The sequence below is a fragment of the Macaca nemestrina genome, chromosome 1 (genome assembly GCF_043159975.1).
Source record: "Macaca nemestrina isolate mMacNem1 chromosome 1, mMacNem.hap1, whole genome shotgun sequence".
NCBI classification, from domain to species: Eukaryota; Metazoa; Chordata; class Mammalia; order Primates; family Cercopithecidae; genus Macaca; species Macaca nemestrina.
This window is the reverse complement of record NC_092125.1, coordinates 117,369,241-117,390,534: the sequence shown is the minus strand read 5'-3', so window position 1 is coordinate 117,390,534 and position 21,294 is coordinate 117,369,241. Positions and strand designations below refer to the sequence as shown.

General features: G+C 43.3%; 1 protein-coding gene across 1 annotated transcript in view; it reads right to left on the bottom strand.

Moving 5' to 3' along the window:
- LOC105479135 (calsequestrin 2) overlaps nt 1-21,294 on the bottom strand; it is a 69,627-nt gene that overhangs the window by 16,239 nt on the left and 32,094 nt on the right. Inside the window, exons 5-8 of the mRNA XM_011736946.2 lie at nt 17,064-17,137; nt 11,064-11,194; nt 9,587-9,632; nt 1,608-1,662 (exon numbers count right to left, since the gene is read on the bottom strand). Coding sequence (XP_011735248.2) covers nt 1,608-1,662; nt 9,587-9,632; nt 11,064-11,194; nt 17,064-17,137 — 306 coding nt within the window. The remainder of the gene's footprint in view (nt 1-1,607; nt 1,663-9,586; nt 9,633-11,063; nt 11,195-17,063; nt 17,138-21,294) is intronic.

Below are 21,294 nucleotides of genomic sequence, written 5' to 3'. Positions count from 1 at the left end.
AATTAATTTGCCTGCACTTCACTCTCCACTGGTGTTGAAAAGAGTGAAACCAGAGAAAAGTTGTCCAAGTTCCACAAACAAAGTTACCCATTCATTTACAGGGTCCTCTTGCACTTTTAAAATAAGCTGCTCATTTTCCCCAGTTCTCATTATTTAGGGGAATGTTTCCTACTTCATTTCCTAAGCACAGACAATACTTTATGGATCAAAGTATACATTTATCCTATTTTCAGGTAGAACTGTGGTTGATATAGGCTCGATGGCAAAATTGGTAAATACTCTTTTAATATGAACAGAAGTTCACACATGCACACACACACACACAAGCACACACACACCCTGTAAAGCTGGTATGTTTTAATATCCTCCGCAGTGCCCAGTGTACCTTTCTATGTTTGGGCAGCAAAGCAGAATGTTTGAGGTTCTTGAAAGCATCTCCAAAAGCATTTTATAAAATCAATTGGAGAAAAAAATAAAATCCCACTAGGCTTCCCACACCATCAGCAGCCATTGTGAAGCTGGCTTGCCCTCTGGCCACTTCTGGTCACTGTGTACTACCCCAGGATAATGTAGCCCTTGTCACAAGACTTGTTGTCCCTTCTCTGTTCCATAGATGAAATTTAAGACATGGTGAGATTAAAAGTGATATGGTTTGGATCTGTGTTCCCCACCCAAATCTCCTGTTCAAATGTAATCCCCAATACTGGAGGTGGGGCCTAGTGGAAGATGGTTGGATCATGGGGGTGGTTTCTTATGGTTTAACACTATGCCCCGCTTGGTGTGAGTTCTCACAAGATATGGTTATATAAAAGTGTGTGGCGCCTCCCCACCACCTTGGTCCTGCTCCTGCCATGTGAGATGTCTGCTCCTGCTTTGCCTTCTGCCATGAGTAAAAGCTCCCTGAAGCCTCCCCAGAAGCAGATACTGCCCTGTTTCCTGTACAACCTGAAGAACTGTGAGCCAATGAAGCCTCTTTTCTTTATAAATTACCATGTCTCTGGTATTTCTTTATAGCAATGTGAGAACTGACTAATACAATAAGATTTCCATTTGAGTTTCTCTTTTAGGTTCTGCATACCAATAAAACTACTGACATCAGCTGGTCTAAAAGGCTGAGCAAGGAGCTGACTTATGGAAGAATGCAGTTTCCACATCCTCATGATTTCATCCTCTTACCCAGATCAATTGATGACCCCAATTTTCCAGGCCCTCACCTTCCATGACCCTCTTAAAAACCCTTGCCCAGAACCCCTTGAAGAATTGGATTTGTGGCTTGAGAATCCCTCCCCTTACCCATTTGGCAACCTTGCGATTATTAAACTCTTTCTCTGCTGCAAATCCCACTGACTCAGTGTATTGATCCATTGCTGTGCAGCGGTGTAGGAACCTGGTAGTCTATAACATTCTGATTTGTTCACATCTTTTCTTCTCTTAGCCATGTGCACAATTGAAAACAAACTCATACTTAATGGGTGCCGCCAGGGGGTGCCCAATATATTGCAGTTGCATTGTGGATGGGACGTGAGAGAAGAGAAAGGTGAGGGCTGACAAAGGTGAGAAATCGGTTCTTGCTAAAGTTGTAAAAGAGCAGATTGAAAATTTCCTACCTGGGTCACTCTTCTCTGCAAAGGCCACAATGTGGATCCCATTCAAATCATCTTCCTGTATGAGAAAAGAATCAAAAGTTACACTTCCAGCTGGAGGGATACAAAGGACTGAGCCTGGGACAGAGACTCAGAAGCTGGAATGGAAACAGGAGAGGTAGGGAGAAGTGTGGAAGCGGGGATGAGCACAGAGGCACAGAGGAGTAGAGTGGGGCTCACATTAAGGAAGGAATGCTGAGGAGCAACTGGCAGGAATGCATAGGGTTTGGACCAGGGACTCAGATAAATGAGTTTGCAAGACAAGAAAATACCAACCACACGTAAGACATTAGCACTAAATAAGCCTCACTCCTGTGGTCTGGTGGTTCCGGGAGAGCAACAGCAAAAGGCAAAATGAAAAAGAACATGAGTCTGGTTTATGAGGAGATCTGAGGGCAACAATGGCTCTAGAGGCGGCTCAGTAGAAGCAGCTGTCAGTCTCTGTTTCAAGAGTTTACCACTGGCAGATAGAGTCAGTGATGCACCAGATTATGCAGGCTTCTGAATGCTGTGGACAGATCCTGAAACTATTCCCAAATGGATGGCAGACAGGAATCATTGAGGTCAATTAGGATGTGGGCTGGTGTTGTTCACACAAGAATCACAGACAACGGTTGAGCTTCCCTGTTAGGTCCCTGCCTATGAAATCCATGTAGTGTGTAGGGGACACTTTGCTGTCTGTGACCTCTAGGTGACTTCCTTGAAGTCCTTGCCCAGTCAGTATAGGCCTCCAACGCATTTCTGAGGCTGCAGGAATTGTCTGGAATTTGAGTGTAGGGAAAGTTGAGGGTGTGTGACTGAGAAAAGTGGGTATAGCTGTGGGGGCAGGGGCAGGAAGAAGAACCTAAAGAGAGTATTTTAAGTCTATGGGGCAAACGAGGGGCATTTCATGTCTCTACACCCTGGACAGCAAGGACCCTATGCCTTGTGTCTCCTTTGCAATGATTATTTCTGGAGAAAGAGGAGCTGGAGCTTGGAAGCGGCTCTGCTGTCACAAATGTGATTCTCAGGAGACTTGGAGAGGAATATGTGTGAGAAAGAGGCACCTGGGGACAAAGCTGAGTGCATACTGATGATGAGACATGGGGAGAGGTATGCTTTGGGCACTCAGAATGTCATATCAGAATCATCCTATGGAGAAACCTCCAGGCGTCTCAACCTTCCCGTGATCTCTGTTTCCATTTCAATTGATTTTAATGCCGGTGCAATCCTATCTAAATGCTAATTTTTTTCCTTTGAGTTTGGAATGGACAAAACTTCCACAAATTCTAAGAAAGATTAAATGGAAAATATTATTATTAAAAACAAGAGAGTGGGCATTGCCTTGGTCAGATTCTCCGGGGAATTTAATTTTACAGATATACGCATGTGTGTGCCTGTGTGTGCCGGCTTATTACACAAATCCGACAGCAACCAGAAGGGGAGTCCGAGGTTTCACTGTTTTACATTTGCTATTATCGCCAGACAGAATATCCCGGCCCGTTCTCATTAGGCTAGCCTGTGTCTCTGTCTCCTGCCATCAGATGGGAGTGAGCGCTGTTAACTCTGTGAAGCGGGCTTCATTTCTGTGTGCCCTGCTAGAACGCATTTAGAAATTGGCTTTAGAATTAAGAATCCATATTTGTTTTCTAGGAGGCTGCTCATAATATGGCTGTCACTCCCCAGACCCAAGATGGCCCCTGGAGGGAGCACTGTCACTAAGGGAAAAAGCCTGTCTCTGTGTGTGTCACAAAGATTCAGCACGCAGACCTGTATGCCACATCTACAAGGAAGCAGGCCAGCCCTAGGTGCCAGGCATTTTCAAGTAATAAACTCACAGAGTAGGAACCCAAGGGCAAACCGGCAAGTCGGGGTTACTCAGTGAGAACCCAGCTTGCACAGGGAGGAAGAGCTATGCTGATCTCAGGGCTGGGAACCCCCAGGGCTTCTCTGAATCCCACAGCCTTTGCTACTCAGGTCTCTCTTTTGGTCTTTAGGTTACATTGTCTTGGAAATTCCGTTTTTAATTGCATGAATCTTCCCTCCTCAACTAGATGGCAAGCTCACTGAAAGAAGGGATTATGCCTTAAAATAACAATTATTAAAGTGGCAACAATATCTGCTATTTGCTATTTTTTCCGTACTTACTTTGTAAGAACATTATCTCAAAATCTCCTAAGAAAGACTTACTCTTATTGAATGCTTGAAGAATCGAAGTGACTTACCTAAGGCCACAGAACTACTAGTGACAGAAGGGGGATTCAAGCCAATTCTGTCTGGCCCCAAAGCCCACTGTCTTGGTCCATTCAAGCTGCTGTAACAACATATCAAAAACTGGGTAGCTTATAAACCACAGAAATGTATTTCTCACTGTTATGGAGGCGGGGAAGTCAAGGCACTGGCAGATTCGGTGTCCGGCGAGGCCTGCTTTCTGTCTCAGAAACACTGCCTATCTTCATGCTGTATCCTCACAGTGGAAGGGACCAGCTAGCTCTCTGGGGCCTCTTTAATCAGGGCACTAATCCCAACATGAGGGTTGAGCCCTCAAAACCTAATCACGTCCCAAAGGCCCCATCTCCTCACACCCTTACCTTGGGGGCTATGCTTCCAATGTATGAATTTGTGGGGGGACACAAACATTCACACCACAGAACCTGTACTCTTTCTTTCTCACCACCACCAGCAGAACAGGCTCCATGAATTTATTGCCCCCTGCAGGGTTTGCAGAAGATGTTGCAAACTTGGATCAATGGCTCTTAAGTTGAAAGAGGCTGGAAAGAGGCCTGCATGTAAAGTAACTGAGTGCAAGATTTCCCAAAGAACTGGAGATTTTGGAGTAACTTCAGTGAATCCCTTCCTTTGGATCCCCCAGCACTTTGTATGTCCCTCTGTTGCAGCAGTGAGCGTACTGGGTTGGCGTTATATGTCTTGAGACTGTTTCATCTACTCAACCTGAGCTCCTAAGGACAGGACAGCAATGTTCATTTTTATAACCTCATTGCTTAGCACAGGGGTTCTTTTTAATGCCTAGACTCAAAAAAGGAGTATGGCAATAAAAACCTTACTCACTGAGGCCGGGCGAGGTGGCTCACGCCTGTAATCCCAGCACTTTGGGAGGCCGAGACGGGCAGATCACGAGGTCAGGAGATTGAGACCATCCTGGCTAACACGGTGAAACCTCATCTCTACTAAAAATACAAAAAATTAGCCGGGTGCGGTGGTAGGCGCCTGTAGTCCCAGCTACACGGGAGGCTGAGGCAGGAGGATGGCATGAACCCAGGAGACGGAGCTTGCAGTGAGCTGCGATCGCGCCACTGCACTCCAGCCTGGGCGACAGAGCAAGACTCCATCTCAAAAAAAAAAAAAAAAAAAAAAAAAACCTTACTCACTGAAGAAAATTAAATTAGAAAATATTAGGTATACCAAGAAGAAACTATGTGTATCAATTACCTACCAACCGCATACATCACCACTTAATATTTTACTCAGTTTCCTTCCAGTCTCTGTTGAATATTTGTTCTCATGTTGAATGAAGAGATGCAAAGAAAAAATGTGGTTAAAATAAGCAGGCTCCCTATTTAAGGTGCAATGGAGTGACCTAGATGCCTGTCTGGGGGTCTCTGACCCCATCTTGAAAGTATTTTGCTGTTGCAATAGAGGGAAGCTTCTTTTAGAAGAAACTGCTGACTCTCCTTCCCTGTGGGCAGTTCCCCAGGACTCTAGCGGGCCACTTGGCTAGATGGAGGGTGAGGTCTCCAGGGGGAATGACAGATCAGCACTGGGTCTCTTTTTGACAGCTTGACATTCTTTGAGTATTTAAAATAAATAAATAGCTTTCCAAGGTACACACAGCAAATATTACCAGGCACCAGTTTCTTTAGTAATCATATGTGATGTGTTTTCTATGGCCTGCATCTTAAAAACCTGCACAATTAAGAGAGAGAGAAAGATCAATAGTTGTTTTAGTCCTAGCTGGCTTTCCCATCTTATTTAAATACTTCTCAGTGTCTGGGGAAGTGGATGTTGAAGATAAAGACTTTTCTTTTTCTTTCGAAATGGGGTTTCACTCTGTTTCCCAGGTTGGAGTGCAATGGCACATCTCGGCTCACAGCAGCCTCTGCCTCCCAGGCTCAAGGGATCCTCCTGCCTCAGCCTCTCAAGTAGCTGGGATTATTGGCACGCACCACCTCACCCAGCTAATTTTTGTATTTTTTGCAGAGACGGAGTTTTGCTGTGTTGCCCAGGCTGGTCTTGAATTCCTTGACTCAAGCGATTTGCCCACCTCAGCCTCCCAAAGTGCTGGGACTACAGACATGAGCCACGTTGCCTGGCCAAAGACAAAGACTTTGAAGTTCACTAGCTGGTCACTTTCCACAGCCACATCTGTGGTTTAAGTTGCTGTGGCCATGTGGCCCACAGAGATGCCACTCTTCAGAGCAGTGACCTGCCAGGGGGCACAGGTAGAGGAGGAGGTATGGAAAGTGGCTCCTCAGAGGTCCTTTGGATGCACTGATTTCTGTTTCTCCCTTTCAAGGAAACAAAGGTGACACTGGAAGGGCCTGTCCTGCCTTCCCTCTCTAGTTGGAGACTTGAATGAGGGGCTGACTAGGTCTGGTTAGGGCTCCTGGGTAAGTCATGAGGCTTTTCCAGAATGGGGAGGGAAGGAATAAACCATTTCAGTTGCCCTTTTCTCTACCTGGTTAAATTCAATGCACTGCCCTTCCCCAAGTAGAGAACAATTCAATATTCACTAATGTGGAAAATATGAGCCATCACCATTATTTTATATTATTGCAAAAGGCTGTATTTTATCTTATTCATTAAATGAAAAGAAAGGAGAGAGTGAGTTCCAATGAAACCAGACACTGAACTTCCTGTCTGAACATCTGCCTCTAATGTGTCAACAGGGAGTATTTCTGCAGCAGTGTGGGATATGTGAGGACAGAGGCTCCCCATCTACAAAACACCATGGTCTTGGGTGTGATACTGCTGTGACAGGAAGGAAAGACCTGGGAGAAGGGGTCCATGGTTTTATATTCCCTCCCTTCCTAGAACCTAGGTAATGGAGATGTGCCTCTTAGGAATAAAGACAATAAAAAGAAAAAAACTGAAGATAAAGCCATAGCGGAAGAGAACATCAATAATGACTCTCAATTTAAAGTGGTATTTTGTGTCATGAAAGACAAAGACCAAGACCCTGTTCCAAATTAAAGGTGACTAAAGAAGCATAAGCAGGCCAGGCGTGGTGGCTCATGCCTGTAATCCCAGCACTTTGGGAGGCCGAGGAGGGAGGATCACCTGAGGTCAGCAGTTCAAGACCAGCCTGACCAACATGGTGAAACCCTGTCTCTACTAAAAACACAAAAATTAGCCAGGCATGGTGGTGTGCACCTGTAATCCCAGCTACTTGGGAGGCTGAGGGAGGAGAATCACATGAACCTGGGAGGCAGAGGCTGCAGTGAGCCAAGATGGAGCCACTGTACTCCAGCCTGGGTGACAGAGGGAGAATCTGTCTCAAAAAAAAGAAAAAGAAAAGAAAAAGAAAAAGAAACATAGGCAAATGCAAGTGTGGGATCCTGGATTGGATCCTGGGCCAGGAAACAGAGATGTTTTTCTTTTGCAGTAAAGGACATTGGTGGGACAACTGGCCAATCTGAATAATGGTAGTAGACTTATTATATCAGTGTTAATTTCCTGATTTTGATAACTCTCTCTCTCTCTCTTTCTCTCTCTCTCTCTCTCTCTCTCTCTCTGTCTATCTATCTATCATCTATCTCTCTATGTATCTGCGTAGATAGAAGGCATCGTAAAATGTTAACATTTGGGAGATCTGGGTGAAGAGATAATGAAGTTCTTTGCACTACTTTTGTACATCTGAAATTATTTTAGGGTAAAAAGTAAAAACGATTTTTAAAAAATATATATTATTTTAAAGCACTATTATACCTTTTAGCTATTACCATTTTAAAATATATTAATAAGACTCTTTTTTTGAGACAGGGTCTCACTCTGTTGCCCAGGCTGGAGTGCAGTGGTGCAATCACAGCTAACTGCAACCTCTGCCTCCCAGGTGAAAGTGATTCTCTTACGTCGGCCTCCCAAGTAGCTGGGACTACAGGCGCCTGCCACCACACTCAGTTAATTTTTGTATTTTTTGGTAGGAATGGGGTTTCACCATGTTGGCCAGGCTGGTCTCGAACTCCTGACGTCAAGTGATCTGCCCACCTTGGCCTCCCAAAGTGCTGAGATTACAGGCGTGAGTCACTATGCCTAGCGATAAGACTGTTTTAATATCTTTGAAAGCTTTAAATGTTAGGAAAGTTTGTTTCTATTGTGCTGAGTTGTTATTAAATAGTCCACTCCTCTGGATTGTATTATTTACCCTTTGGTATCTTGTGAAATGTTTGCTTTACCTTCAAACATCCAAGTAAGTTACAGACCAGTAAAACAATGTCAAGTTACTCCCTGGTTCTGTTCATCCATCACTTCAAAGAATTAAATAGATAAATACTTCCGTGTTAATTCATCTCTCCTCCTCCCCATCCCTCACCCCAAATGGCCCCTTGTGGGGATATAGTCACTCTGGGGAGGCATTCTGCAGAGAACACCAGGTTTGGCTCCAGATGGCCTGTATTTAAGTTCCAACAACTAATGGTTATTAGTTATGTGTCCTTTAGTGATTAATCTGTATGAGCACCAGTTTCTGACTATGTAAGATGGGGCTGAAATAGTACTTGGTTTTTGTTTGTTTGGGGGGACAGAATCTTGCTGTGTTGCCCAGGCTGGAGTGCAGTGGCATTATCATGGCCCACTGAAGCCTCAAGCTCCTGTGCTCAAACAATTCTCCCACCTCAACTTTCCAACTAGCTGGGACTACAGGTGTGCCCCCTATGACCAACTAATTAATAATACTACTTCTACATCACTTTCTAGAGCTATTGGAAGATCCAAATAAAAGGATGCATGAAACGCTTTGAAAAATGCTCCACAGCCTTTGTTATTTATGAAATTCTGTACAAAGTTGAGGTGTGGGTTGGGGGTTTATCTCCAAGGCCCTCCATCTAACACTATTTGAGCTGCCTGACATATTATCCATGACACAGACCTAGAGGACAAGTTGGCTCAGCTGCTTGCCAGTACCTTCAGTTGATATTTTTAAAAACAGCTACCATATTCTGAACTCTTCATATCATTCATCCTTATAAAAAGTCCCAACTCTGGATAAGGAAATTTAGAAGAGCTCAGAAAGGCCACATGACTTGACGTAGGACACAAAGCTACTAGGTGGCAGATTCTGGACCTGAACCCAAGTCTCTATGACTTTGTAGCCTGAGTCCCTTCCGCTGTGTTACTCTGCGGCTCTGGTGGTCAATGAACAGAAGCTATAGTCACTGTGGGAAATGAACTAAGAGCGATTTTGCCTAGTGAGTAGTACCAAAGAGGCTTAGATTGATCCATCAAGAACTGTGTTTTAATTGAGCATGATGTTGTCCATGTTTTTGTCTTGTTTTGTTTTTTGTTTTGTTTTGTTTTGTTTAAAAGAGTGTCTCGCTCTGTTGCCCAGGCTGGAGTGCAGCACCATGATCACAATTCACTGCAGCCTTGACCTCCCAGGCTCAAGCAATTCTCCTGCCTCAGCCTCCCAAGTAGCTGTAACTCCAGGCACGTGCCACCATGCTCGGTTACTTTTTGTATATTTTGTAGAGATAGATAGGGTTTTGCTATGTTGCCCAGGCTGCTCTTGGACACCTGAACTCAAGTGATCCCCTACCCCAACCTCCCAAAGTGCTGGGATTACAGTTATGAGCCCTCGTACCCAAACTGTCCATGTTTCAAATACTCACCTAGACATCCACCTCAGCCAAATAAAGCTTGGTTTGAGTTTAGGGACTTAATCTAAGAAGCACTGCTCTTGGGGACTATACTCATCTCTACAAGGCAAAGAGAATTTGCCTCTTTCTTACCCATGTTTCAAACATTTCTTCTGGGCGCAGGCGACGTAGAGTGGGTCTGGAAAAAAAAAAAGGGCTTCCTTGAGTAGGGGTCACTGTGGCAGATACAGCAGCCACAGCATCTTGAAATGTAAAATGAGATGCTGGTTCCTTTAAGGCATGGAGAACCCTAAAGACCCACTTATCTCCTAAGGAAACAGACCAGCTCTACTCTGCTGTGTCAGGCAGCGAGCTGGGCCTAAGCCACTCAGCCTTTTCATAGACCCACTGATCCAAGGATTATAAAGTCTGTTACAAACAATGGGTCAGAGGGCACAGGGTCAGCTCACTCCCAGGGCAAGATGCCATTTCCCTCCTCACAGGTAGCCAACACTCCGGAGAGCCCACAGCAGGCCTGGAATGAGAAACCTGAGGGGGAAAACAGGAAATCTCGGATTTTGTAGGTTAAAACTGCCTTTGTTTTATCATCTGGGGTATCCATTGAAAGTCCTTTAGGGATATTTAGGGGAGCAGACAAAATATAGAGCAGATCTATATTTTGCTCATAGTTTCATTTCTTTTTGAATATTGGCAAATAGTGCTGGACATACTAATATTTGTTCCTCCAAGTACTGCCTTCCTGAAGGAACTAGGACTGTCCAGGCGAGGGGGATCACAGTCCTCCAGGTAAAATGAACACACACGTGCACATGTCAGGTAGGATAGATGGACAAGCCAGTGAGCGCACTACCATGTTCCTTTTTCCCATATCATCCCTACCTCAAGAGCAGGGGTCAGAAGACTACAGCTGGTGGGACAAATCCAGCCAGGGCCTCCTATTTTCCTAAATAAACTTTGACTGGGACACAGCCACACCCATTTGTTTATACATGATCCATGGCTGCTTTCATGCCACAGCCACAGAGTTAAGTAGTTGCAACAGACGCCATCTGACCCACAGAACCTGGAAGATTTACCATTTTGTTCTTTACAGAAAAGATTTGCTGATTCATGCTAGAGCTACACTAAGTGGTATCAAGCATTCCTCTCCCAGAAGTCCTATGCACAGAGTGTTCATCTTTGGCTAAGTTACTTAACTATTGAGTCCAATTTCTTGATCTGTAAAATTGGAATAATAATTACCCAGTAAGGTTGGAGATTAGATAAAATAGTTTCCCTAAAACACTGGGCATGGTTATTGGTATACAGGAACTTTCAGTAAATTGCTATCATTTCTAGTACAGAATTTTATTTATATCTTGCCCTGGCTTTGAGGGGATTTGCTGACTGAGGGATTTATCAAACCCTGCTTGCAGGTGCAGACTTACATTCAAAAGTAATCATATCCCTGCTAGTCATCACTGATCAACAAAGCCATACTACTGAGTTCTGTACTCCTGGGGTACTAACTAGGTTGTTGCTCTTGGCGGGTCTGAAATGGTAGCACAGAGAGGCTCCTCTCCATTCCCCAGATCCCAGGCTCCCAGCCCCCGCATGCTATCTCAGGCACCTTTGGTGTTCCTTCACAAACTCTACAATCTCCTCTTCTGTGTAAGGTTTGTTGGGGATGGCAATGGGCTCATCCATAAATGGCTCATAGAAGTCAACCTCATTCATCTTCAAAGATAATTTCTTTGCAACCTGTAACCATTAGAAATAAGACAAAGTTTATTTGGATGCTAGTCTAGAATAGCAATGTGTTGTCCATCTAAGACAAGTGTGTATGTTTTCTGGCAAAGACATAAAAACAAATGTACAGTTTTAACTTCAATGTTGAAGTGATAGGAACTCATCACCCAAGTCCTGGCTAGCCCAATCTTCTTTTGTGATCAAAGAAGGAGAGATAGGAAGGAAAAAGACTTATCTAGCAAATGAGGGTCAGGCTGGGGCAGGGAGCAGTTGAGATGAGAAGTGGGAAGTTTAATTCTACAATCACCGTCACTCTACTGCATTTGTCAGGGCTGGATGGGAAGCAAATGCCAATGGAACATATTTACTATCCTGGGTTGTGTGGTTTTAATGGAACCAATGTTGATAAAACAGGCAATTGATGGAGATCCTTAAGGCATATAGGTACTCAGAATCAGAACCCAACTCATTAGCCTGTCTTTGATTTGCTCATAACCCTGATTGTTATTTAGGTTGAAGTGCTGGCCCTACAGTTAAATCTCTCAGTACCCAGCTTGCTTTGTGGTTTGTCAGACTTTGGGAGCTGCCCGGTTTGTCAGCAGTCATGAGGTGACTGACCATCTTGCTTTGCTCTGGGTGGAAGGGCTTCCTGGGATGCAGGACTTTCAGTACTAAAACTTGGACAGACCCCAGTAAGCCAGGATGGTTTGCTCATCTTACAACAGATAAGGAGCTCGGAGAGCCAGCCCATAGCCTGGAAGACGTTTTCTCTCTGGATTAAAGCAGCCACATGTTCAGTGTGTTGTCAAGGCAGAATGGTTGCTGTTTGCCTGCACAGCTGCCGAACTCGGGACCTCTGTTTGTGAAATGATTTGAGAGGCCTGGAATGTGCAACGCTCTATAGAAAACCAAATGCCATTCTTTTCTAGTTCAGAGCTGTGGTTCAAGAAAGCACAGGGATAAACAGTGGTTCTCTTGAAGCTGAAGAGGAACTGCCTAAGAGCTGATGCGCTGTGGGGGTAACCCATGGTGCCGTGACCCAGGCTGGCTGCAACTAACTGGGGAAGAGGAGGAGCTGGGTATTACATAAGCTCTTACACAAGGAGGTCCATTCTGAGGAAACACTGATATCCATATGGTTTTTGTCATCAATTGCTATTAATTCCAGGTCACTATATTCCGAAAGGCATTTTATATAGTACTTAAGGGAAAGAAATTCCAGCATCCTACTCAGAGATAAAGGAAACAGGCCATGTTTTCTTTTTTGTTGACAGGTTAATTTTAAGAGAGGGAGACGTGGAGTTTTTCCTAAGTGCTTTTCCATCTTCTCAGGGGTGGGGGGGTGATATAGATGAGGGGCTGATGAAGCAGGGAACCAAAGTAGGCTAGAAAATGACATTGAATTCTGGTTTTCTGAGTTCGCTTACTATATATCCTAGGAATCAGAGGACTGTTTCCATGAAAGGAGAAGTGATCAGAATGAAAACAGTAATAATAACAAACATACGGAGTGCTTATCATGTGCCAGGCACTGCTGCCAGGTGTTTTAGGTTGATTCTTTGTTTAATTCTCACTTGGATTGTATGTGGTAAGAATGATTATTATATTTATTTTACAAATGATGAACCTGAGGCACAATTTGCGTAAGAGATTTGTCAGGATCATATATCTGGAGGGAGCAGAGCCAGAAGTCAAACCCACCCGGTGGTGGTGGTAGTCTCCAGTCCTTGAATGCCAGTGTCTGGGGCCACAGTGCTGTCTATGAATGTAAAAATTGGATTGTCGCATCCTTAATTTAAGTCTTGGAAATGCTGAGTAAAATTTCCCAGGGATCTCCTCCCTGTCTCCCTACCACCATCATGGAGTGCCCTCATCTTGTATCTCAGAGAATTCCTCTCTTTCATTTTTTTTTCTTTTTTCTTTTTCTTTTTCTTTTTCTTTTTTTTTTTTTTTTTTTTTTGAGATGGGGTTTTGCTCTTGTTGCCCAGGCTGGAGAGCAATGGCACAGTATCAGGCTCACTGCAACCTCCACCTCCCAGGTTCAAGTGATTCTCCTGCCTCAGCCTCCCGAGTAGCTGGGATTACAGGCACAGGCCACCACACCCGGCTAATTTTTGTGTTTTTAGTAAAGATGGGTTTTTGCCACGTTGGCCAGGCTGATCTTGAACTACTGACCTCAGGTGATCCACCTCCCCCCTCAGCCTCCCAAAGTGCTGGGATTACAGGCATGAGTCACCTCACCTGACCCCCTCTTTCATTCTTATTATTCCTGTCTTGGATGGTAAGGACTGAAGGGGATTTGATTGGTTGAAGCTTTTATTCATTCATTTATTCAGTAAGTATTTAGTGGGGCCTACTGAATCCAAGGCATTATTCCAGGAGGAGATCTGGTTCATGGGTATTACCATTATATAAGAATGAATTATATTATTAAGAACCAAATAGGTCCATAAAATGAATTCTTTCATGCTTTTATTTGTTAACTAGTTGGAATGGATTTAACAAAGATAAGAAAACTACAAAGTACAACGCTGATTTTCTGACATGTGCATGTGTATGAATTTTGATACAGGTCATTTTTCCTCCAGTTCGCAAGTCAGTTTGGTTGTTGCCAATGAAACCAACTCAAGTATTAGGTTGGTGCAAAAGTAGTCACAGTTTTTGCCAAAAGTAATGGTTTTTGCCATTACTAAATTTAGGACTTCCCAACATCTATCTTCTCCACTAACTTTGTTTAGTCACAGCTCCCTTTGGCTCCAGTGTGATTTTAAAAAGAAAGTGATTTTTCATCTCATTGTTCACTCAGACAGAGAAAGGAACAGGTCAGTGGGAGGGGATGTGGGATTATAAGAACTGATATTTTTCAGGCTGTGAGGTACAGCAGAGTGGAACCATCCTTGGCCCTCTGACACTTTCTTGTTCTAACTGCTTCTTCAGAGAGGTTGCGCCTTCCTGTGGCTTGATTTAGGATTAGTATCAATAGATCAGTACTGGTCCCAAACCTGAACACCCTTTATAATTCCTTGGGAGGCTTTCAAAAATGCAGATTCCCAGACACTGCCACAACCCTAAAAAATTAAAATTTCCAGGGCCAGGACCCAGAGACTAATGGTTTTAAAAGCTTGTCAGAGGATACTAATATGGATAGTGGTTGGGAACTACTGACCTCCAAATTTACATCAGCAGCCATGACATCTCACCCTCTTTACGGTCCTGCAACTCACATGATGTATTTATTGGTTTGTTTACTTTTTAATTTTCTGTCTTTCCATCTTCTCTTTCCCACACTAAACCTTAAATTCTAAAGGGCAGGAATCTGCTTTGCTCAATGTTGTGTCCCTGGCACTGAGAAGAGTGCCTGGCACGTAAAGGGCACTCAATAAATACTTGTTGAGTGAATGAATGACTGAATTAATTAAAGACATTTCCAGTTGAATGTTTCCCCAACTTTTAGAAAATAGAATTCATAACCCCATCTCATGTTCCTCAATAGATTCTTCTTCCTAGATTTCCTAATGTTTTCAGTAGCTTCATAATTTTTGCTGTCTTGATGCCAAGACTTGCTATCTTAAGTTATTTTGAGGCCTTCTCTCATCACCTCATCAATGGCCAGATCTTCTTGTTACATCCACTTTTGCTAGTGCCGGTTGTTTTTTGCATTTTTGTAACTGCATTAGTGCTTTCTTGTCCCTTGACTCTCCTGGTTTCTGACCTTAACAAAGCACCTCCCGGTCTCTCTGAGATTCCCTAGGGTGTGTTGTACAAACAGCTCCTTTCAGCCACTTCACATTTATTACTTTTCCCCTCTTCTGTCCTAGCACTCCCTGCTGGACACCACTGAGGCTCTACTGGGTGCAGTCATGCCTTCTGAACCCCACCATCTCCCCTTGGACACCCTTTCCACCCCAACTGACGGGTGCAAGTTCTTAAGCACCAAATGGTGTCAGAGTCCTCTCAGTGCTCTCCGCTCTGTGTGCCTTTGTCTTTTTAAATGTTCTGAAATCCAACAAGGCTACGTGAACGCTGGAACTTATGACTCAGTGTCCTACAGAGTTTTAATAAAGCATCTCTCTGAATTTTTAATGATAGCCTGACCTCACCTTTTTCATGGGCCACAGGCAAGAAGCTATACAGTTGCACTAGGAGGCACTTCTATAAACAGATACTACGCTGAGCTCAACATTGAACCACCCCTCTAAAAACTAAGGCTTTGTTGCTTGGCCAAATTAATTGGCCTGCCTCTCTCTTCCTTTCAGCTGGATTCTTACCCAGGAGCCACTTTAGCCACACCTAGTCCATCAGAACCAAATGTTCCATCAGAACCATATGTCAGTAATGGATTCAGTTTCGGCTTCTCTGTTCCTCCCTTTCTCTACTAATATCCTATCCAAGCCTCCCACTTCCTGGGCCTAGATGACTGCCTTCTTATAAACAATGGTGCTCATAGCTGGCTAACTATTACCGAATGCTTCCTGTGTGCCAAACACCAGTCACGCAGTTTGCATATATTGCTTCTTTCTCTGGAGTAAAGTAGGACAGAGCACTGACTTTGAAGTCAGGCTGGTCTGAGAATATAGCAAGCTTCTCAACTCAGTAACTACATGACCATGAAAAAATCACCTAATCTTTCAGCACCTCAGTTTCATCCTCTGTAGAATGAGGATACTAATTCCTCCCTTATGTGAGTGTTGAGAGGATGAAGTAAGAAAATCCATGTTAACTTCTTAGCACACACTCTGGCACAAAGACATTTTTTAGCACAGACTCTGGCACATAAAATTTTTTTGAATTTATTATTTTTTATATTCTTATTTTTTGAAAGAGGATCTCACTCCATTGCCCAGGTTGGAGTGCAATGGTATGATCACAGCTCACTGCAGCTTCAACCTCTTGGGCTCAAGTGATCCTCCCAGCTCAGCCTCCCAAGTAGTTGGAACTACAAGTGTGTGCCACCACACCCAGCTAATTTTTGTATTTTTTGTAGAGATGGGGGTCTCACTATGTTGCCCAGGCTGGTCTCCAACTCCAAGGCTCATGCAATCCATGCCCCTCAGCCTCCCAAAGTGTTGGGATTACAGGTGTGAGCACCTGGCCCATAACAGACACTTAATACATGATAGTTTTAAAATATTCTTGCTCGAGATCCTTCCCAACTGTAATACAACTAATTAGGATAAACATTCTTCAAGTTTAGATTATAATACTTGGATTATAGATCACTCTTCTGGATCATAGGCTTGAAGACAGGGCCACTTCCACAGAAGTGGTTCATCGTATACAAGAACTGAACGCAGTCTCATCCCACCATGCCCCTTCCCTGCTCCAGCTCACTGGCTTCTTCTTGTATTTTACAGACCACTTGCTTGAACTCATCACAGAGGAGTTCCCATTCTACTCCCCATCCTGACCCAGTAGAAAGGGAAGTATGTAACCCCAGGAAGGGAGAGGATACCCGCTAAGGAAAAAGGAAGCAGTGACTGAGTGGGCTGGCACACTCTGGGCCCACACATTTCCCATCTCAGTGTATGAGAAGATAAGTGTGGGCCATCACTTTTCCTTGGATGTTTTTTAAAATATTCTTACATCCTCTGAATTAGTCATCTTTGTACTCATCTTAAATCCAATAGTGATTTAGTGATCTTATTAAGAATAAATCACAGGCTGATTGACTCTCAGGCTTACAGCATTTATTCATAACCACCACCACCACCACCACCACCATTACCATCACCCTCACAACTAAGGCTTCTTAACCCTCTAGAGAAAGAGGCAAGGGAGGATAGTTAATGTTGCTACAAGAAAAGACAGAGTGGTGGCAAGTTCAAACTTTAATTCTTCATGCCTACAAAACTGTTCACATTGGGGTTTCGTAGCTACTTACCCCTTTGTCAAAGGTGGCAAAGAATTTGATGTAAGGCTGGAAGTGTTCAGCTGCTTCTTCAAAAGCTTTGTAGTCTAAGGGGAAAAATAAAGATGAAGGGAGAGAGATTTTCAAGATGCACACTGAAGAATCTTCTTTTTAAATGATGTAGAGAGTAGAAAGTCAATTAATCCTGATGGGATAACAATTTAGTAGATATTATTTAGATAGGTATTATTTAATATTATTTAAACCCATAGTTCCCCACAAGGAGTTGGAATTGACTGGCATTCAAACGCCCAAGAGAAGACCCCTTCACCACACTTTTATGAACTGCAGGTAGAAAGCAGGAAACAGAGGGAACCGGGAGGACAAGAGAGAGAAGAAGGCACGTAAAACTCCAAACCGAAATAAAAAGGCCTTTCACTCTAACTCACTGCTACTTATAATCACGCCCTCTAGAGAGAGTGCAGTTTGCCAGAATAAATGAGCTGTAAGTAAGAAGGAAATTCATCTCACTGTGTAAAGTAACCTCAATCACAAATGACATCACAGAAGTATTTTAAACTTCTTAATGGAAGTACCCCTGTTGCTGAATTCTAGTTTTCTTCCCCTTTTTTCATTTTAAAGTTTTCTTCTTTATTCTGATGCTTCAAGAGGATTTCTTAAACTTAAACCCTTGATAGACTATGGTCCCAAGCTTGAGTCTACACTGGCCGAGACAGTATGAGATCAGGTGAGTGTGGGAGTGCTGTACCTTGGTCCATCTGGGGAGTCACTTGGGAAAGAGATTTGTACTCAAGCCTTAGTTGTGAGGGTGATGGTAATGGTGGTGGTGGTGGTGGTGGTGGTGGTGGTGGTGGTGGTGGTGGTGGTGGTTATGAATAAATGCTGTAAGCCTGAGAGTCAATCAGCCTGTGATTTATTCTTAATAAGATTAACTTCTTTCCATTTCATGGAATTCCATTTCCCTTAACCATCATAAGTATAAGCCTCTGTTAGACAATGCAGAATTTACTAAGATTCTATCAATTTTTTTCTAGAATAATGTGAATTCAGAGGATCCCAAAATGAATAAGACAAAGATACTGATCTTCCAAAGCTCTCAGCCTCGCGAGGGCTATGAATCCTTTAAAGAATCAAAAGGCAGCGTGATAGTTGTTACCACAGAGGTGAGTGCCGCAAGCACAGGTGAGAGGGGGGTTGGAAAGTCATGAGAATACTTGCACATACTGATACACACTCACACTAACTTGTCCTCATAAAAGTAAGTGGGTAGTCAGAAAAGATATCCTGTAACCTCATAGCTGGAGTCGAGAATTGGGTAGAGGGGAGAAGATGGCTGAGAGCATTTTTTTTTTTGAGGTGGGGTCTCCCTCTGTCCCCCAGGCTGGAGGGCAGTGGCATGGTCTTGGCTCACTGCAAGCTCTGCCTCCCGGATTCACGCCATTCTCCTGCCTCAGCCTCCCAAGTAGCTGGGACTAGAGACGCCTGCCACCACGCCTGGCTAATTTTTTGTGTTTTTTAGTAGGGATGGGGTTTCGCCGTGTTAGCCAGGATGGTCTCGATCTCCTGACCTCATGATACACCCATCTTGGCCTCCCAAAGTGCTGGGATTACAGGTGTGAGCCACCGAGCCCAACCAGCTGAGAGCATTTGAAGAATGAATGGAGTGAAGGTAAGGAAGTAGAATGGCTAAAGCAACACCTAGGCCATCTGTGTCTAAAGCAGCAATGGGCTCTATCAGAATCCTCTGTCCCCTCTTTTCCAATCCCCATGTCCCTGATGAATTTCTCCTCCCCTCCATGTACTCTCACCCTGATGGAAAGAATGGCTTAGGCCTGTGTCAGGAGCCTCCCTTCCTCTCTTGGAGAGTTGGTCGACATCACTTTAAGACGAAGAACGAAGCAAGGTGACCTCTAGATGGATGATTCAAAATGTGGCTTGACCTTTAGCCTCAGCCAAACAGCAGTTGCTTTCCAAGAAGCCTCCTCTTGTCTTCTACTCTGTTGGAGCTCAGGTCATGTCTAGGCTTTCCCTGCCTCTTGACCAACCTGTTCCTGGTCCCTTCCAGTCAGACTCCCCTCCCACTTTCTTTGATGACTCTTTTGGCTTCTGGAATAGGCTCCTGAACGTTTAGTTCCCAGCCTCCAGCTTACTACAAACTTATCTTAGCATTTTCTCTCCTTTCTTCCCCCTCTCTCAGGGTTGGGTTGTGCATACTGGATATTAGTGTCACAGATTTTAGTAACTGGGTGTGGTTGATGGCACCAGTTAGAAACGCTGACCAGAAATGCTTGGAAAAATATCATCGGTCTTACAAAGAAGAACCAAACCAAGTTGTTGGGGATGAAACATTCAGAGAAGTAGATAAACTTGTCAAAATAGATTCTGAAAGCACTGCGCAAGATAAGTGTACACAATTAAATGTATAAACGTTGTAGTGTATAAATTCAATACACAGTTAAGTGTGTAAACTCTGAAGTCAGATTTTGAATGTCCAAGTTCAAGTATTGATAGTGCAGCTACAATGACAAGGAGGTGTAAAGGCTTTACACCAAGTTCTTTCTGAAAATCTTGAGATTCAAATAATATTTCTTCAGAGAAAAAGGTCATCATATAAAGGTTTGCCTGTGAATCTGCATTCCACAAAAAGGTTGTTATTTTTAAAAAGGGACTCCAATAACATTCAAACCTGTACAACTCCTTCTCTTTATAGCTTTTGGTGAAGAAATGGGTTCAGGAGACCTCTCCCCACTCTTTCATCCTGAAGTGGGTTAACTGGGCAAGAATTTTACAAAGAGTCTATCAGCTAAAAAGTAGATTTTAAAATATGCTATGAATTATACTTACTTTGAAAATATTTTGAGGAATCATTATTGGTTTCAAAAAAGGCTAGACCTTGCTAAACACCTGCCTAAATGTACTTAATTGAAAATTACAAGGACTACGTGAAATATGTAATGTACTAACAAAGTCTATAAATTAAAAAAAAAATTCAACCTTAAAAAGCGGTTAAAATGATTCACTAGCAATTTTATTAACTTTTAAGAATGATTATTAAGATCAGTAGAGCAATATCTGTGTATTCCTAAGGAAAACCTTCATTATTATTTTGAAATATTGATGATATAAAAATTTAATTAGGATTTGTAATCCTTTCAAATTCATTCAAATTATTATAAGAAATGTGAACATTACGTTTGTCAATGAAAAGAAAAGCAATAGCTGTCAGATTGAACTAAGTGCCCTTGAAGGACACTTTAGAGATGGAATTATCTGAATTATGTCCAATGGCAAAAAAAGAATGCTCATCAGTCAAAGAAAGAGCAGGGCCAGGCGCGGCGGCTCACGCCTGTAATCCCAGCACTTTGGGAGGCCGAGGCTGGTGGATCACCTGAGGTCATGAGTTCGAGACCAGCCTGGCCAACATGGTGAAACCCCGTCTCTACTAAAAATACTAAAATTAGCCAGGCATGGTAGTGGGCACCTGTAATCCCAGCTACTCAGGAGGCTGAGGCAGGGGAATCACTTGAACCCGGGAGGCAGAGGTTGCAGTGAGCCAAGATCATGCCACTGCACTCCAGCCTGGGTGACAGAGCAAAACTAGGTCTCAAAAAAAAAGCTATATTCTTGAGGCAAGCATAAGAGTCTCATTTAAATTTTTTTTAAAAAATTGGAAATTTTTTTATAATACAATATGTAATATATTTCATATTACTTTGTACACTGTACTAGCCATGTGATAATGGGCAAGTTAATTGCATCTTTCTGTTCCATCCTTTCATCATCATTAACATGCAGATAATAAAGATAAACACCTCACAGGCTTGTTGTGAGAATGAAATTAAGGCATCCATATAAGATCCTAGCATAGGCCCTGGCATATGAAATGTGTTAATTAAATAGTGTTATTATGACGATTCATCTAGGCGGGGGAAGACGCCAAGGGTACTGAAAGGTGTGCTCTTTATCCTAACCTTGGTTTTGCTTCCCTCTTATCTGCCATCCTGAGCTACATGGATGAAGAGGATAGAGGAATATAAAGATGGAAACAAATTGAGACAGAGGAACTGAAAAGGAAGGGGCAGGAGAAGCACCCCAGAGTAGTCAGGACTGATATGGATATGTACGAACTAAAATAAAATTGCCTAAAGAAGAACTGGGGCAAATCTCCCTGGTTAGCCACCTCCCTCTAGCACTTTCATTTTAAGCACAGTAAATGCAGGTTTTAATGAAGCAAATGAAAAGA